Here is an 18,816-nt window from a genome sequence, read left to right as displayed (position 1 = left end):
ATTGCTGTTTTTAGGATTCTAACAGGACTAAATATTGTAGGTCAAGACAAGCTGTTTCACTTTGTCCTCAACGGTAGAACCAAAGGACATAGCCTGTATTTGAAGGGGAGTAAATTCAAAACCGATCTGCAGATATATTATTTCAGCCAGCAACTGGTCAATCTACTAGGGAAAGGGTGGAAGCAGTTAGTATTCAGTTAAATGCAAATTAGTTTTATGAAAACATTTTTGGCATACATTAGTAATTTATGACAGGACATGAGGAAAGTGTAGAATGCTTGGGAGGAATAGGTGACTTTGAACCTACAGTTCCCAAAGCTCTCCAAATTTGGGGTTTCCTGCATGCCATGTCTGGATCTGTTGTTGACTAATTTATAATGGTTAATTGATATGATGAGTCATCAACTATATTATCATTGTATCATGTGACTATTAAGATGACAGAAGACTTAACAAGACTAATTATTTTCCCCTTGTAATTCATATTTTTCTAATTAATTATTTTAAACCTCTGTTCATATTACAATAATTTCCTTTACCCCACTTACTTCTGGTCAATCAATTCTTTTTTGCAGTTACTGACCAGCGCTTTCTACTGTTGTGGATGTCAAATTCGGAACTAACAAATATACCATATCGGAAATCGTTACAGCCCAAGCCCTGTAATCAGTGTTTGATTTTTCATTTATGTGAAAATATTTTGGCTCAAAGTCTGGGATTCGATATACAAGATACCGTGGACAGATACAGGACAACTCAAAACTTATAACACTATTGCTACAAATGAAGTAGGGAAAACTCTTCCATTCAAGTCAAAATAAGCAAACTTTGCAAACAAGCTCACTATTGCCAAAGCTCACATGCAGTCTTATACAATTCATTTGCGCATGCCCTTTCAATGACAATGTGCAAGAATTCAGAAGAGCCACCTCTACAGTTCCACCTAATGGAAATATTTTTCAATGGGCGAGCTTGAAATTTCTAGATAGTTTTGCATTTGCATGTAGACTCATGGTACCATTATGATTTCTCCCCAAAGAACATACAATATAACATTGATATCATGCATGCTAGTTACAAAAGCAACCTTTAACTTTTTGCGAGTTTCACTGTACCTTTGATCTATTCCAACTCCAGGACAGAATGCATTAAACAAGGCAGCCGATTGCAACGTAATAGGACATCAACAAATACCATTCGACAGGACTCCGGTAAAGAGTTTACAGGACATTACCTGGTGAGGTTGGCCTTCTGGACATGTTCTTACATTGCACAGAACTGGTTTTTACAGAGGGCGATCTTGAACAGTCGCTAGTTACCCTGCTAGATTCCTAGTAAAACACAAATTGGAAAGTCAAGGGAAAAAAATCAATATTAGTGTTGAATTTAATCAGAATATACAAACTTGTAATAAGTAACAAAGATAAATTGTTTCAAGGCAGACAATTACAACCAAGTTAAATATCTAAAATATTTCAGTGCTGTATCTCTAAACTAAACTAAATGGATAGGAATCACAAAAACAGGTCAACACTTTTAGCCATTTTGCATATTGCAACAGTGCTGTCAGTCTCAAATGTGCAAATCGTTAAAAGCAAATCTAAATTACTCTATGGTTGAATCACTAATATAAAAGCCAGTTCTGTTACAATGTATTTCAAATGGAAGGGACAGAACTAAGTCCATCACCATATCTATATAGATGCGACAAAGTTGCATGGTAAGTAATGGATTTTCAAATTAAATCCATCAACTATTATACAGTGGTTGTTGACCCAGTGACAAAATTCAGTAGACCAAATTGGCATTTGTAATCGGCTTAAACTAGTAATTTAAAACTTCTCTAGTTTAAATCATTTCTAAATCTTGGATCAGAAGCTGTAAAATTCGTGTTAGTTGAAGCTCTGCATTTGCAGAACCTGTTCAGTCAGTTCATTGTCACTGAGAAGAACAGGCCAAGATTTCTACATTACTTGTCACTCGTGTGAGGGAAAAGCCCCTGGGAAGGACGGCATTACCCCTGAAATCATCAAGAGTGCCAAGCCCGCTATACTTTCAGCTCTGCACGAACTGCTTTGCCTGTGCTGGGATGAGGGAGCAGTACCACAGGACATGCGCGATGCCAATATCATCACCCTCTATCAGAAGAAGGGTGACCGCGGTGACTGCAACAACTACAGTGGAATCTCCCTGCTCAGCATAGTGGGGAAAGTCTTCGCTCGTGTCGCTTTAAACAGGCTCCAGAAGCTGGCTGAGCGGCTCTATCCTGAGGCACAGTGTGGCTTTCGAGCAGAGAGATCCACCATTGACATGCTGTTCTCCCTTCGCCAGCTACAGGAGAAATGCCGTGAACAACAGATGCCCCTCTATGTTGCTTTCATTGATCTCACTAAAGCCTTTGACCTCATCAGCAGAAGTGGTCTCTTCAGACTACTAGAAAAGATTGGATGCCCACCAAAGCTACTAAGTATCATCACCTCATTCCATGACAATATGAAAGGCACAATTCAGCATAGCGGCGCCTCACCAGACTACTTTCCAATCCTGAGCGGCATGAAACAGGGCTGTGTTCTTGCACCTACACTGTTTGGGATCTTCTTCTCACTGCTGCTCTCACATGCATTTAAGTCCTCAGAAGGAGGAACTTTCCTCCACACAAGATCAGATGGTAGGTTGTTAAACCTTGCCCATCTAAAAGCGTAGACCAAAGTACGGAAAGTCCTCATCAGGGAACTCCTCTTTGCTGACGATGCTCACACTGAAGAGTGTCTGCAGAGACTCATCGACAGGTCTGCGGCTGCCTGCAATGAATTTGGCCTAACCATCAGCCTCAAGAAAATGAACATCATGGGACAGGACGTCAGAAATGCCCCATCCATCAATATCGGCGTCCACACTCTGGAAGTGGTTCAAGAGTTCACCTACCTTGGCTCAACTATCACCAGTAACCTGTCTCTCGATGCAGAATTAAACAAGCGCATGGGAAAGACTTCCTCTGCTATGTCCAGACTGGCCAAGAGAGTGTGGGAAAATGGCGCACTGACACAGAACACAAAAGTCCAAGTGTATCAAGCCTGTGTCCTCAGTACCTTGCTCTACGGCAGCGAGGCCTGGACAACATACGTCAGCCAAGAGTGACGTCTCAATTCATTCCATCTTCGCTGCCTCCGGAGAATACTTGGCATCAGGTGGCAGGACCGTATCTCCAACACAGAAATCCTCGAGGCGGCCAACGTGCCCAGCATATACACCCTACTAAGCCAGCAGTGCCTGAGATGGCTTGGCCATGTGAGCCGCATGGAAGATGGCAGGATCCCCAAGGACACATTGTACTGCGAGCTTATCACTGGTACTAGACCCACCGGCCGTCCATGGCTCCGCTTTAAAGACATCTGCAAACGCGACATGAAGTCCTGTGACATTGATCACCAGTCGTGGGAGTCAGTTGCCAGCAATCGCCAGAGCTGGCGGGCAACCATAAAGGCGGGGCTAAACTGTGGCGAGTCGAAGAGACTTAGCAGTTGGCAGGAAAAAAGACAGAAGCGCAAGGAGAGAGCCAACTGTGTAACAGCCCCGACAACCAATTTTATCTGCAGCACCTGTGGAAGAGTCTGTCACTCTAGAATTGGCCTTTATAGCCACTCCAGGCGCTGCTACACAAACCACTGACCACCTCCAGGCGCTTACCCATTGTCTCTCGAGACAAGGAGGCCAAAGACAGAGTGAGTGAGGGAGCAATGCAGTTTGTCCAAAACCAACAAGAACATGTTTTCTGTAAAGAAATTCTAATTTAAAAAAAATTCCAGCCCACTATTTACTGCATTAGTTAGCTTACCTTATAGGGACTGAGCTTCACAAATTCATTTGATGTCCCTGGGATACACGAAACATTACAGCAAATCAAATATAAGCATTCCACGGGAGTGGGGGGGGGGGGGGGGAAACAAAATAAACATTTAATTTTTATTTTAATACTACCTTGAGCCTACACTATACTCAAATTAAACCTGCTACATTATGTATGTTCCCAATTTTGGATTTGGAATGCAGTAGCTGATAAGGTGGTAGAAACAGATTCAGTAGAAGCTTTCAAAAGGGAATTGGATAAATACTTGAAGGAGCAAAAATACAGGGATTTGGGGAAAGAGCCAGGGATGGAACTAACTGGATTGTTTTACAAAGGAGCCGGTGCAACTCGATGGGCTGAATGACCTCCTACTGTGCTATACTATTCTATGATCCTAATTTGACTACACTTCCACATTCTGAAAGCACATTTGCTTATTTAATTCAGATTGCATTGAACAAAAAGGGAATGATCTTAAAAATTGTTTTTCTTGCCAATTTTATTCTGTCCCTCTAATTTATTGACTCCTTACTGAGATATGGCTCTGTGAGCACTGCCCAATATTTAATCCATCATTCACATGCAAGCCTCGACTGTGGGACTGCGATCTCGAGAGCATTACAACTGAACCCAATCCTGTGCTTGCCTTTTATTTTCAAATGCACACTTCTGGCAAATAGCAACTGAATAGTAATCAGGAACAAGAACTCTTACTTGATTTCCTTTATCCCTCCCCAATAGCCCAGAAGCAGGAGACAATTGTTGTGGCATCACAGCTGCAATCAGTCTGGAAGTTGAACCTACAACTTTTCTGCCTGCATGTTTCAGCTACATTTCTCAACTAAGTTCTCTTAAATTCTGGATTACTGTGAAAAATCAGTTTTTGGCCCCAGTAGTGCCTTTTTTTAAAAACAAATTGATAATGTTGTGCGATTTTTCAAAACTAATGGAGCCCCTTCATGTAAAGTTATAGAGTCATTTACGGCATAGGAGGCGGCCATTTGGCCCATTGAGTCCATGCTGGCTCCACCCAAAGCAATCCAGTCAGCCCCACTCCCCACTCGATCCCCATAGCCCTACAAGTTTATTTCCTTCAAACGGCCATCCAATTTCTGTGGACTACACTCGTGCATTCGTTTCAAGAAACCAAAGGGGTATTCCTGGGATGAATTAGTAAATAATCTCAGGGTATAATTTCTACATTTTCAGGCATTTAATTCACGTAATTTTTCATCTACTTTAAAACTGCATATTTTTCACATTCTATTTCAAGCTTAACGTTTAAGCAACTGCTGTTCCAGCTTCACTTACCAAATCTGCATCTTACTAAAAGAGATAGCAATTTGCTTAGATATAAATATCCCACAACATGAGCTAAACAGTAGCCACACAATGTAATGGCACACTGAACTTGCACCACTGCCACCTTATAACAAGTCTGCATACTCAAATATTTATCCCTGAATTTGTATAATGATAAACTACAATCAATAAGTGATTTCAATGAATCCAGAAATACTTGCTAACCTCCCTAGAACTTATCACTGCATTATTAAAGTAGCACCACAGGCCATACAGTTTGCCCAGCCACCACAACATATAGAAACTTATGAATGTCAAATGCATGGAGAAACCGTCTGCCTCGACAGGGCATGAGCTGCTACCAAGCTGGCTGCAAACAAACTGGATCTTACTATTATGATTAACTGTGCAAGTGTTATCAACATTACCCTTCCCATCTGGCCCATTTCCTCACATTCATCGCTAAATCAGAAATCCTTCATTGGAAGACAATCTATGAACATGGAGATGCTAAATCAGGAATAATGCAGGCTTCACGCCAGGCCTAACCCCACCACAGTGCTGCATTTCTTCATAAAGAAATTGTCCTTGTATAGCAACCTCAGCAGGAGGAGATTACATGAGGAAATTTCCAAAAGTGAAAAGGAATTAGGAAGAACTGGGGGAGGTAGCTAAAGGCCAAAGGGTTGGTTTTAAGCACTGATTTAGCCTCAATACCTTGTGATAGAGAGGGGGCAACTTAGCCAGGCTTCCCCCTCCTTTCAAATATTCAAAGATAGGCTGTTGGAGCAATGTTCATAGACAGCTGAATGCATTGCCATTTGTCAACGATACATTCAGATTCTCAGCATCTCTTCCCCTGACACCACATTCAGTTTCTTATGGGTGTTTCTTTGAAACTAGGGAAGAGTCTGATACCCACTGCAGGACGGAATGGTTAAAGCAATTCATCTCAAGAACCAAATCCCTCCCTTTAATCTACCAGAGCAAGTTGGATATCATGCTCTAAGAGGTTTCCCCTCTCCCAACTCCATACTTCCTGCACTCTCCTCCAATATGTATCCATACCTTTGTACATGTGCCATTAGGAGTGACTGTGCATGGCTGAAGTTGCTGTAGCTGTTGTGGATGAGGATTACTGGATGTCAATGCTTGTCTGTGAACTTGATGGCAGCAGTGGATTGCAGAGTGGTGACATTTTTCTGTTGGTAACCTGTGTGGATTGGAGACTCCATCTCCTTCTGCCACTGTTCTCACTGACTCATCAGTCACCTCATCTTTACGTGCCTGACATTCACCTGGTCCTACCTGAAATAGCAAAATAAAGCATGCACGTTCAATGACTCATTTCGTACCATATGCAGGTTGCACATCAGAAAAGTCTGTAAAAATCCATTTACAAATTACATAAAACTGTACAATCACATTACCCTTTTGCATACAAAGGTCAAGTTAAAATGATCTACAGCTGAACAGGTAACAATTCCCATTTTAGCAAAAATGAGTACATCATTTGCATTCAACATTGTATCATAGCTGAAGTTAGTGCAATATATACTGTTTTTTCATATGTTGAAAACAAGAGTATGTACCATAGAATCTAGTTCTTCCCTCTAGGTCATACAACATCAGAGCTCTGGTAGAGAAAGATCCCAAACCAACAAATCACAGAAGTAGTTTTCCAATTTATGGGTCGAGGCATTGTCTGCAAATATAGACACACTCTCTTGTCCTTACTTCTGAAAGGCCATCAACTACACAAGTGAAGTTTGGAAAATTTATTAACCTAACAGAAAGAACACACTATTGAGTATTGAAAAAAATCTAGAATATGAAATTTGTGTTACATATTCTTGTGGCACATAATACATGCAATCTCAGACAGACAGAAATCTGATAACCTTGCACACCCAAAGGAGACTCTTGTGGGTCCTTCGCATCCATTTAGCAGGCTTGAAAACCTATTTGTTCGAGCAATAGTTAAACAGAAAACACAGAAAATAGTAGGCCATTCAGCCCTTCGATGGCCCATCTAAAAAGGCAACCCATTGACACCAGTATCAAATTCCAACATAAACATTTAAGTCCTATAACAGGTCACCTGGCTTAAACAAAGGAAAATACTCCATAACAGCTGCTAAAAATCATTAACCACAGTATAGCCAAATATCCGGTCACACTGTGGTTCAAATGGCACAACTGCCGGGAGGAGTGCCAACAGCTGGCTATAAGCTCTTTAGACGACAATCTGTAGGTTAGTCTGAATCAAATGATCTTGGATACTAGCCAATGGTAAATACAGTCAATCAGCACACTCATCAATTGCTTCTAAATAACTGGTCTGGTTTATTCAAAGAATGAATATTGCAATTTCATCCATTTCAGCTGCTGATGCAGTGTTAACATGGTGCTTAATATGCAAAGGATATGTGGAGACTTGGGAGAGCACAGAGCCATCTGTTGGAGACAATTATTGTAAACAAAATTCATCATTTGTGCATTTTATGCTCATTAAGGTGATGGACATCAGCATCAGCATCAAGGTAAAATACACACAAAGAAAAGCCTTTTCCCTTACTCACAAAATGTTTTAGTTTCAATTTTAGTAAAGAACCCTCTCTGGAGCAACATCTTGTGCTTCTGTGGTGCCCTGATACAACCAAACATCCCAATGTGCTTCACAGAGAGAATGCATAAGAACATAAGAAATAGGACCAGGATTAGACTATCAAGGCCGCCCCACTATTCAATATGATCATGGCTGATGTTAGGCTTCAACTCCACTTTTCCGCCAGCTCCCCATATCCCTTGATTTCCCCAGGAGACCAAAAATCTGTCTATCCCAGCCTTAAATATATTCAACATGGAGAATCCACAACACTCTGGGATAGAGAATTCCAAAGATTCACAAACCTTTGAATGAAGAAATTTCTCGTCTCAGTCCTAAATGATTGTCCCTTTATCTTGAGACAATGCCCCCATGTTTTAGATTCCCCAGCCAGCTGAAACAACCTCTCTATCTACCCTGTCAAGCCCTTTCAGAATTTTGTAAGTTTCAAAGAGATCTTCTAAACTCCAGAGAATATAGGCCCAATTTACACAGCCTCATTATCGCTGCACTGCCTCCTATGCAAGTAAACCCTTCCTTAAATATGGAGACCAAAACTGCACACAGTATTCCAGGTGTGGTCTCACCGAAGCCCTGTACAAGTGTAGCAACACTTCTTTATTCCTGAACTCCAATTCTCTTGCAATAATGGTCAACATGCCATTTGCCTTCCTAACTGTTTGCTGTACCTGCATGCCAACTTTCTGTGCTCTTGTATGAGCCCACCCAAGTCTCTCTGAACGTCAACATTTAGAAGTTGCAAGCCTTTTAAAAAATATTCTGGTCTCAATTCTTACCACCGTAGTGAATAACCTCACACTTCCCCACATTATACTCCATCTGCTACCTTGTTGTCCATTCTGTTATGACCAAGGCAGGAGTCGTCCCACTACTCCACAGGTCACAGCATATCAAATAAAGTTTCCCACCTACTGAAGAATAGCCAAATTAAGCACAGTATTTTTCCCCCAGAATAAAGCACACCAAACCAGATTTCTTTAAACAACAACATTTCTAATAAATAGTTAAAGAAATAATAGGTCTTAACTACTGCGATAAATCTATATTTTAAAAAAACTCAATTCTTTAACCCTCATGCAGACACACATATATTCAAAAAGAAACCAGTTAACCGGGGGAAAAAGGATTTTTGGTTTACAGCTGTTTGTTAGGATTAGAAGGAATAATAAAAATAATTGAGTTTATCACGTTCTGGTCGGATGTTTTCGGTGAGGTGAGGTGTAGCAATAGGCCTGCTTGGGTTTTGAAGCAGCAATCTAGCAGTAGAAGAATTCTTCAGATTTCAGGATTTCTTAGCACACAGGAGGCAGCAGGAATCTCACTGGTGCAGGAATTCTTCAGACACTGGAGGCAACAGGAATCTGTCACCTTTCAAATGCAGGATTCCTTTTCAAGAGGTGAAAGTCTCCTTTAGAGAGAGAGGTAACACTTTCCTGGGTCTTTTCTCTCTTGCTCCAGGCAGGTCAAAACAAAGATTTCAAATGTCTGCCCTTTGTCCAATTCACTGGCTTTTTAAAAGGGTCCAAGATGAAAAACCCTTCCTGAAAATGATTACATGTCCAGACACAGTGTCTCGTCCTTCAAGAAAACTGCTGAGGAAAGGTCAAACCCCGGTGGTTTCCTTGAAACTGCTGGCCTCCTGTCCTTGTACAAGTTCAACTTCCTTTCAGAATATCCAAAAAGTTCAACTCTTATGAACTTCCCTTCAAAACATTGCAGGAATTCCAATTATTTATTGTTTTCCACTGCGCAAAAAAAATCCTTTTCTCAGTTTTTTTTTTAAAACACATGGAATTCTAAGTTGAGTACAAACAAATAAAACCTTTGTACAATTCACTAAACCTATCTATATCTCTTTGTAGCCTCTCTGTGTCCTCCTCACAGCTTGCATTTCCACCTAACTTTGTATTGTTACAAACGTTGGACTTTGTAACATGATTATGTTTTAAACAGTGAGATTTTTAAAAGTTTAGATTGGAGTCCGGAAAGTCAGGTGACCTCACATTCCCTCTGCTAAAGGAAAAGACAGAAATCTTGGTTACCAGGGCAACTGAGAACACAGATCAAAGACTCTTTTTGAAAAAGAGACTGCATGGTTTACAAGTGAGAACAATGGGTTTCGCCCTCCCAGACACTCTGGTCGTGAACAAGGAGTCTGTGATTATGAAGATGCAAATGTACCAGACAGCTGTTAACATCAAGGAAAAACAGAAGATCCAGGTGGCAGTGAAACCAGACTTCTGGACTTTGCATATTGGAAAAGGACAATAGGCTATTGACTTTTGAGTCCAGGTAAATTTAACAGATCTTCTGAAGGCAGGCAGGCTGTAAGAAGGGAACCCAGCGGCTGCCACCCCAAAGGAGGCTGTAAGGAGGACAGCCAGCCGTGGTGAGGACAGCGAGAGAACATCTGTTCTATGAAGTCTGATACAGATAAAGGCTGCAAAGACTTGGATCTGGTTTGAAAGTTGAAGCTTGTGGAGAAGTAGAATACCAACAGGATTACCACGGACGTCCAGGTTGAAAGTGCCCGGATAAGTAAGCAAAGGGGACACTGACTTTTGAAAAGGTCTGGGAGATCCAACCCATTGCATCTGGGAGGAGTTTGGGACTTTTAACCGCCAAGAACCTTGTCATCAAAAAGGATTATGTAACACATAAGTGTGGTGTGAGGTTTTCAAGTACTTTAAGAAGTAAAGAAAATACCTTTCTTTATAATTTGGGGTATCAGCTACTGACAAAGTACTATTTTGCTAATGGGGATTTCTTTAGTTTAATTATTATAATAAAAGTCTTAAAATGAAATCTTGGCATGTAGTTCTTTAAATTGGTCTGGGGATTCATATCTCTTATTTTTAACGTTAACGGTCTCATTGAGGTCGTAATAGCATCATCAGCAAACTTAAAGATATTATTCTGTCTTTTCGTCTAAAGCATTAATATAGATTGTAAATAGCTGAGGCCCCAGTGCTGTTCCTTGCAGCACTACACTAGTCACAGCCTGCCAACTTGAAAATGCTCCATTTTTGACTACCTTTTGCTTCCTGTCCATTAACCAATCTTATATCCATGCTAATATATTACCCCCAACTCCATGAGCCCTTATGCTGACCAGAAGCATGGTTAAAGGTGGCAAGAAGAAAACTCAAGAGGATAGAACATATATAATAGAAACAAAAACAAGAAATGCTGGATTCACTCAGCAGGTCTGGCAGCATCTGTGGAAAGAGAAGCAGAGTTAACGTTTCGGGTCAGTGACCCTTCTTCGGAACTATAATAGAAAGCTCTGCCATCAGCAATGCTGATGCACAGTTCTCAGAGATAGGATAGAGTTCTGAAGAAGGCTGCAGAGATATGGTGGAACAAAGCTATGAAGAGAATTTGTAAACAAGGATAGGAACTTCGAGTTTGGTGTTTTGGAAGAAGGGAGCCACTAGAAACTGACAAGGAAAAATGGGCATGCAGGGCAGGATACAGCTGAAGTTTTAGATAGGTTGGACAGTGTTAAGCATCAGCTCAGGAAGCCAGCAAGGACGATATAAGGATTATACTGACAGTGGAGGGAGGGTGAGGGTTGAACTATGCAGTCTTAAGAATAAATAGGATATGTAGCTTAATGTTTGGTTCCGGGTTGAACAGGACATCAAAGTTGAACATTAGCGATTTCAACACAGGACAGAAATGAAGTCAGGAAGGGTATGGAGTTTTAAAAATAACTGAAGTTTTCCCAAAGTTCAACTGGAGGAAGTTTGGCTCGTCCACAACTTAATGTCAGACTGACAATTTGACAAAAGAGAGAGTCATGAAATAGAAAGAAATGGTAGGTGGTTAGAGTTACTGCACCAATGAGGCTTTATCTAGCTTGTGATGCGACTGTCAATCAGTGCCAAACTAGGAGTTGTTTACATTGCCCATACTCCTTTCACTCAGTCAAAACAGATTAACTTCAATGCCATCATTTTGGACTGGTTTTGAGTTGAGGTCCAGAAATGAAAGTCACCTACTTTTCCAAAGGCATATTAAAAAAAAATGTAGCTACCTATATAACTTCACATGCAGATAACCTATTCTAAGCAAGAATTGCTCTTCATACCCCATCCACCACCATGTATCGGAAAGCTATATAGATTGTTCCCTCTTTCAACATCCAGCCATCGGAAGATTTCAGGGAAGTCTTCTCCTTTCTCCTACCCTCAATGTGGAGACGGTTTTCCTTTTCTATTTCCCCCAAATCAAGCATCATGTGTAGTCAAACAGCAATGAAGTAAATGATCAGATCACCTGTTTTAGGTGTTGCTTGAGGAATAACCATGGTCAGGACATGGGGAGAATCCTCTCTGATTAGTGCTGACAGATCTTTTACATCCCCTCGAAAGTGCAGATGGGGCCTTGGCTTTATGTCTCATCGAAAGACAGCAACTCCAACAGTGGAGCACTCCCTCAGCATTACATGGAAGTGCCAACCTCAATTATCTGATCACATATCTAGAGTAGGGTTGAACTTACAAGCTTCTGAACTGAGATGACCCAAGAAGCTTACCTAAGAAAGGATATACTTGCCTCAGAAGGGATGCAACGAAGGTTCAATAGATTGATTCCTGGAATGAGAGGGCTGTCCTATCTGGAGAGAATGAATAGAATGGGCCTATACTCTCTGGAGTTTAAAAGAATGAGAGGTGACCTCATTGAAACATATTTCTGGGAGTGCTTGATAGGGTAGATGCTGAGGGTGTTTCCCCTGGCTGAACAGTTAGTCTCAAGATGAGTCAGCCATTTAGAACGAAGATGAGGAGAAATTTCTTCACTCAGAGGGTTGTAAATTTTTTGAAATTCTCTACCCCAGAGGGCTGTGGATGCCGAGTATCTGAGAGCTATAGATTTTTGAGCTCGAAGGGAGTCAAGGGATATGGGGATCAGGTGGGAAAGCACAGTTGATATAGAAGTTCAGACATAATCTTACTGAATGGCAGAGCAGGCTTAAGGGGCCATATGGCCTACTCCTATTTCTTATGTTCTTATATAACCAGTATAAGTCAGATGAATTAATTAAATGGAAATTCTGTTACTAAATTATCTATAAATTAAAAATGACGATAATTTTTAGTGCTATGGCTGGAATCTAAGAATTTATAAGAAAATTTAAAAAGCTTGTTTAGTTAACCAGTGACCCTGTTCTCATGTTTACAACAGTCTTGCACTGAAGTTAGCACAAATAAACCTGTTAAATTTCCAGTTTGTTGCACAAATTGTTTTATAGACAGAAAAACAGTTTGGCAGGTAAGATTGTAGAGAAGCTGAGGGGAAGGGCGATGAGGAAGAACAGCGGGGGAGGGAGGGAAATGAGTAAGAGCGAGGGGTTGAGGAAGAGCAGGGGAGGGAGGGGATGGGAAGAGCAGAGAGGGAATCATAAATGAAAGTAGTCCTTATTGTTCAAAGTTCTCTTCTATATATCAAGCAGAGACAATGGTGTAGTGGTAATGTCACTGAACTAGTAATGCAGGGGCTCAGGATAATGCCCAAGGGACAGGAGTTCAAATCCCACCATGACAGCTGGTTGAATTTAAATTCAAAGGAAAGGGTGGAGGGGTATCTCTTAATTAAGTACGACATTAATACAATAGAGAGAGGTGGCTTTAGTTCTAAAAATCAAGATGTAGAATCAGTTTGGGTAAGTGATACTATAAGGTAGCAAATCACTTGTGGGAGTAGTTTATAGGCCCCCTAATAGTAACCACACTGGCGCACGGGGTATACAGGAAGAAATAAAGGTGGTTAGTGAGAAAGGCACGGCGATAACCATAGGTGATTTTAATCTACAGATAGACTGGACGAATCAGATTGACAATGGCAGCCCGAAAGATGGAGTGTTTTCAGGACAGTTTCTTAGAGCAGCGTGTTCTAGAGCCAACCAGAGAGCAGGCTACTCTAAATCTGGTTATGTGTAATGAGACAGGATTAATGACCTCATTGTAAAGGTGTCCCTAGGTAGCAGTGATCACAACATGATTGAATTTCACATTCAGCTGGAGGGTGAGAAGAGTGGATCTAAGTAGTGTTTTAAACCTAAATAAAGGTAATTATGAGGGTTTGAAGACAGAGCTGGCTGAAGTAAACTGGGAAATTAGGTTAAGGGATAGGTCAGTGGAGATGCAATGGCAGACATTTAAGGAGATATTTCTAGGGTAAGGACACACCATCCGTGGCTAACTAACGAGGTTAAAGATAGTATCAAATTGAAAGAAAAAGCATACAATTCAGCAAAGAGTGGCAGGTTAGAATATTGGACAGAATATAAAAATCAGCAAAGAATGACTAAAAGAATGAGAGAGAAATAAGAGTACGAGAGAGAAAGCTAGCTAGAAAATAAAATGGATAGCAAGAGTTTCTACAGGTATTTAAAAAGGAAAAGAGTATGTAAAGTGAGTGTTGGTCCTCAAGAGAGAGTCTGGGGAGTTAATATTGAAAAATAAGGAAATGGCGGAGCAACTGAACAGATTTTTTTGGCCGGAATTTTACGTACCCCCCCCCCCCCCACCCCACCCCACGAGCGGGAAGGTGGCAGGGAGGGGGCGTAAAATGGAGCGGGAGGCTTAGTGGGGGGCCCTTCCTGACCTACTCCCGCCTCGGTCGCCACTTGAAGCAGGTTGGCAGTGGCGAAAAACAGCCCGCCCACCCCAGGCTAATCAAGGCCCTTAAGGACCTCTGCCTGCTGCCACAGGGATTTCACCCGTGGCTAGTCGGGCCACCGATGCAGAGAAAAGCCACCTGACAAAAGCAGGTGGCTCTCTGACTGCCTGGGGTGAGGCCCTCATGATCGGGCACCTTGTGCCCAATGGAGGGCTGCCCCCACTGCCCCAACCACCCAACACACCCCCCATTCTGCCAATCAACCACCCCTGCCTCACCAAGGCCCGACCGATTTTTCCCGGCGAGGCAACGAAAATGTACCTTGGTTCCGGGGCTCCCTGACAACTTCGTCTTGAAGCTGGGCTGCTGTCCCACTACAGTTCCAGCAGTAGCCACCGCTCCTGGGGTAGGAACTTGACACAATTACCATCACCAGGTAATGGGTACTGAGAAAATTATTACAACCCAGATCCTGATGGACTTCATCCTGGGGTCTTAAAAGAAGTGACAACTGAGATAGTGGATGCATTAGTTTTAATATTCCAAATTTTCCTAGATTCTGGAAAGGTCCCATCAGATTGGAAAATAGCGAATGTAACTCTGCTATTCAAAAGAGGGTGACAGAAAGCAGGAAACTACAGGCCAGTTAGCTTAACATCTATCATAGGGAAAATGCTGGAATCTATATTACGGTTATAGCAGGTCACTTAGAAAATCTCAACGCAATCAGGTAGAGTCAACATGATTTTGTGAAAGGGAAATCGTGTTTGACTAATTTATTAGAGCTTTTTGCGGGAGTAAAAAGCAACGTGGATAAAGGAGAACCTGCGGATGTGGTGTACTTGGATTTGCAGAAGGCATTTGACAAGGTGCCACAGCAAAGATTACTAAACAAAATAAGAGGTCATGGTGCAGGGGTAACATATTAACATGGTTAGCTAACAAGAAACAGAGAGTTTGCATAAATGGGTCATACGAACACACGAATTAGGAGCAAAAGGACGTCACTCGGCTCCTCGGGCCTGCTCCACCATTCAACAAGATCATGGCTTATCTGATTGTAACCTTAACTCCACATTCCCGCCTACCCCCGATAACCTTTCACCCACTTGCTCATCAACTCTATCTACCCCGCCTTAAAAATATTCAAAATCTCGGCTTCCACCGCTTTTTGAGGAAGTGAGTTCCAAAGACCCTCTGAGAAAATATTTCTCCTCATCTCTGTCGTTTTCAGGTTGGCAAGCTGTAACTATTGGAGTGCCACAGGGATCAGTGCTGGGACCTCAACTATTTACAATCTATATCAATGACTTGGATGAAGGGACAGAATATATGGTTGCTAAATTTGCTGATTACACAAAGGTAGTTAGGAGAGTAAGTTGCAAAGAGGACCTAAGGAGTCAGCAAAGGGATACAGATAGGTTATGCGAGTGGGCAAAGATTTGGCAGATGGAGTATAATGTGGCAATGCGCGAACCTGTCCACTTCGGCAGAAAAATAGAAAAGCAACATATTATTTAAATGGAGAGAGATTGCAGAACTCAGATGCAGAGGGATCTGGGTGTCCTAGTACACGAAACACAAAAAGTTAATTTGCAGGTATAGCAAGTGATTAAGAAGGTAAATGCAATGTTGTCGTTTATTGCAAGGGGAATGGAATATAAAAGTAGAGATGTTTTGCTGCAATTGTACAGGGCATTGGTGAGACCACATCGAGAGTATTGTGTACAGTTTTGGTCTCTTTACTTAAGAAAGGGTACAACTACGTTGGAAGCAGTTCAGAGAAGGTTCACTCGACTGATTCCTGGGATGAGAGGGTTATCTTATGAAGGAAGGTTGGACAGGTTGGGTCTGTATTCATTGGAGTTTAGAAGGGTGAGAGGTGATCTTATTGAAACATACAAGATCTTGAGGGGTCTTGACAGGGTGGATGTTGAAAGGATTTTCCTCATGTGGGAGAAACTAAAACTAGGGGCACCGTTTAAAAATAAAGGTTCTCCCATTTAAGACAGAGATGAGGAGAAATTTTTTCTCTCAGATGGTTGAGAGTCTGTGGAACTCTCTTCTCTGGAGAGTGGTAAAGGCAGGGTCATTGAATGTTTATAAGGCAGATGTCCTCAGTACCTTGCTCTACGGCAGCGAGGCCTGGACAACGTATGCCAGCCAAGAGCGACGTCTCAATTCATTCCATCTTCGCTGCCTTCGGAGAATACTTGGCATCAGGTGGCAGGACTATATCTCCAACACAGAAGTCCTTGAAGCGGCCAACATCCCCAGCTTATACACACTACTGAGTCAGCGGCGCTTGAGATGGCTTGGCCATGTGAGCCGCATGGAAGATGGCAGGATCCCCAAAGACACATTGTACAGCGAGCTCGCCACTGGTATCAGACCCACCGGCCGTCCATGTCTCCGTTATAAAGACGTCCGCAAACGCGACATGAAATCGTGTGACATTGATCACAAGTCGTGGGAGTCAGTTGCCAGCATTCGCCAGAGCTGGCGGGCAGCCATAAAGACAGGGCTAAATTGTGGCGAGTCGAAGAGACTTAGTAGTTGGCAGGATAAAAGACAGAGGCGCAAGGGGAGAGCCAACTGTGCAACAGCCCCAACAAACAAATTTCTCTGCAGCACCTGTGGAAGAGCCTGTCACTCCAGAATTGGCCTTTATAGCCACTCCAGGCGCTGCTTCACAAACCACTGACCACCTCCAGGCGCGTATCCATTGTCTCTCGAGATAAGGAGGCCCAAAAGAAGGCAGAGGTAGACAGATTCTTGACAAACAAGGGAGTCAAAGGGTATCGGGGACAGGCAGGAAAGTGAAGTTGAGTCCACAAACAAATCATCCATGATCTTATAGAATGGCATAGCAGGCTCAAGGGGCTGAATAGCCTACTCCTAGTTCGTGTTTGTTTTTGTTCATATCAGTTAAAGGAAGCCATGAACTCCCTCCCAATGATTTAAAAAAGTGAAGGAAGAAATGATTATTTAAAAGATCAGTCCTCCTAACAGTATATTTATTTATTTATTTAGAGATACAGCACTGAAACAGGCCCTTCGGCCCACCGAGTCTGTGCCGACCAACAACCACCCACTTATACTAACCCGACAGTAATCCCATATTCCCGACCACCTACCTACACTAGGGGCAATTTACAACGACCAATTTACCGATCACCTGCAAGGCTGTGGAAGAAAACCGGAGCACCCGGCGAAGACCCACGCGGTCACAGGGAGAACTTGCAAACTCCGCACAGGCAGTACCCAGAATCGAACCCGGGTCCCTGGAGCTGTGAGGCTGCGGTGCTAACCACTGCGCCGCCCACTATAATACATATATGCACAACATCTGACTTCAGGGCTTATTCTTTGCCTCGAGGCTTGTTTAGTAATGTTAATTCTTCACTGGAACACAGTAAGCAATACTGTAATCAACTGTTCAGTCACTCAGATTTATAGACGACACTTTTCAACAAGGTGGAATGCATTTGCTCCATCAGAAACAAAATGAGCACAGACTTGACAATGTACTTTCAAAACATACCCTGTGGTGATTTCAAGGCTATAATCTTATTTCTCAATTCAAATTACAGGTGCAGTTTCGAGCTTCAACTGAGCTTTAAAATGAGATTAGATTAGCATCTTGTGATTGTTCCTATACATCCATTATTCACTTAATAGAACAAAAGCCAGAGTTTTATTTTCCTTTGACCTCGCTACGTAATAATTAAGTGCTATGTACATATACACATACAATAGCAATTACACTCCAAATCTCTACAGTAAGACATGAAGTGACATCTCACAAGCCAAGTCAAGTTTAAATATCACATTTTGCGCTCGAGATGCTAAAACACCCTTTCTTATTCCAAATAAGGCAAACTTAACATTACTTACACCACAGCACACACATTTACCAGCCCTTGTAACCAAGACCTGCTTTCTGGGTAAGACTACTATAGTCTATAGATGAGGAAAGAAAAGTACGGAAGGAATATATGGGCATGAATAAAATAAATAATGCTCAGGCAAGGTGTAGAGACTTGGGAAAGGATCTTAGATCTTCAGAATATCATTGAGTCATAGAGCATGGAAACAGGCCCTTCAGCCCACAGCGTCCATGCCGACCATAATGCCTATCTGTACTAATCCCACCTGCCTGCATTAATTCCATATCCCTCTATGTCATGCTCATTCAAGTACCTGTCCAGATGCCTCTTAAAGGTTGCTACTGTTCCTGCCTCCACCACCTCCTCTGGCAGCTCATTCCAGATACCCACTATTCTTCCTGTGAAAAATTTACCCCTTTGATCCCCTTTAAACCTCCTCCCGCTCACCTTAAATCTATGCCCTCTAGTTTTAGTCACCCCTACCATGGGAAACGGACTCTGGCTATCTACCCTATCTATGC

General features: G+C 42.1%; 1 protein-coding gene across 4 annotated transcripts in view; it reads right to left on the bottom strand.

Annotated features, from left to right (window-relative positions):
* fam193b (family with sequence similarity 193 member B) overlaps positions 1-18,816 on the bottom strand; it is a 154,654-nt gene that overhangs the window by 91,688 nt on the left and 44,150 nt on the right. For 3 of the 4 annotated variants that reach the window (XM_068043346.1, XM_068043347.1, XM_068043348.1), the window contains 2 exons: positions 6,218-6,457; positions 1,235-1,331 (listed from right to left, as the gene is read on the bottom strand). In XM_068043346.1, the coding sequence (XP_067899447.1) occupies positions 1,235-1,331; positions 6,218-6,457 (337 nt within the window). Of the gene's footprint in view, positions 1-1,234; positions 1,332-6,217; positions 6,458-6,741; positions 6,827-18,816 lie in introns of those variants that run through there. The other variant, XM_068043349.1, reaches the window with a different exon arrangement.

Source organism: Heterodontus francisci, chromosome 12 (assembly GCF_036365525.1).
Source record: "Heterodontus francisci isolate sHetFra1 chromosome 12, sHetFra1.hap1, whole genome shotgun sequence".
Taxonomy (NCBI): domain Eukaryota; kingdom Metazoa; phylum Chordata; class Chondrichthyes; order Heterodontiformes; family Heterodontidae; genus Heterodontus; species Heterodontus francisci.
Note: the sequence above shows the minus strand (reverse complement) of the source record. Positions and strands in the feature narration are given on the sequence as shown.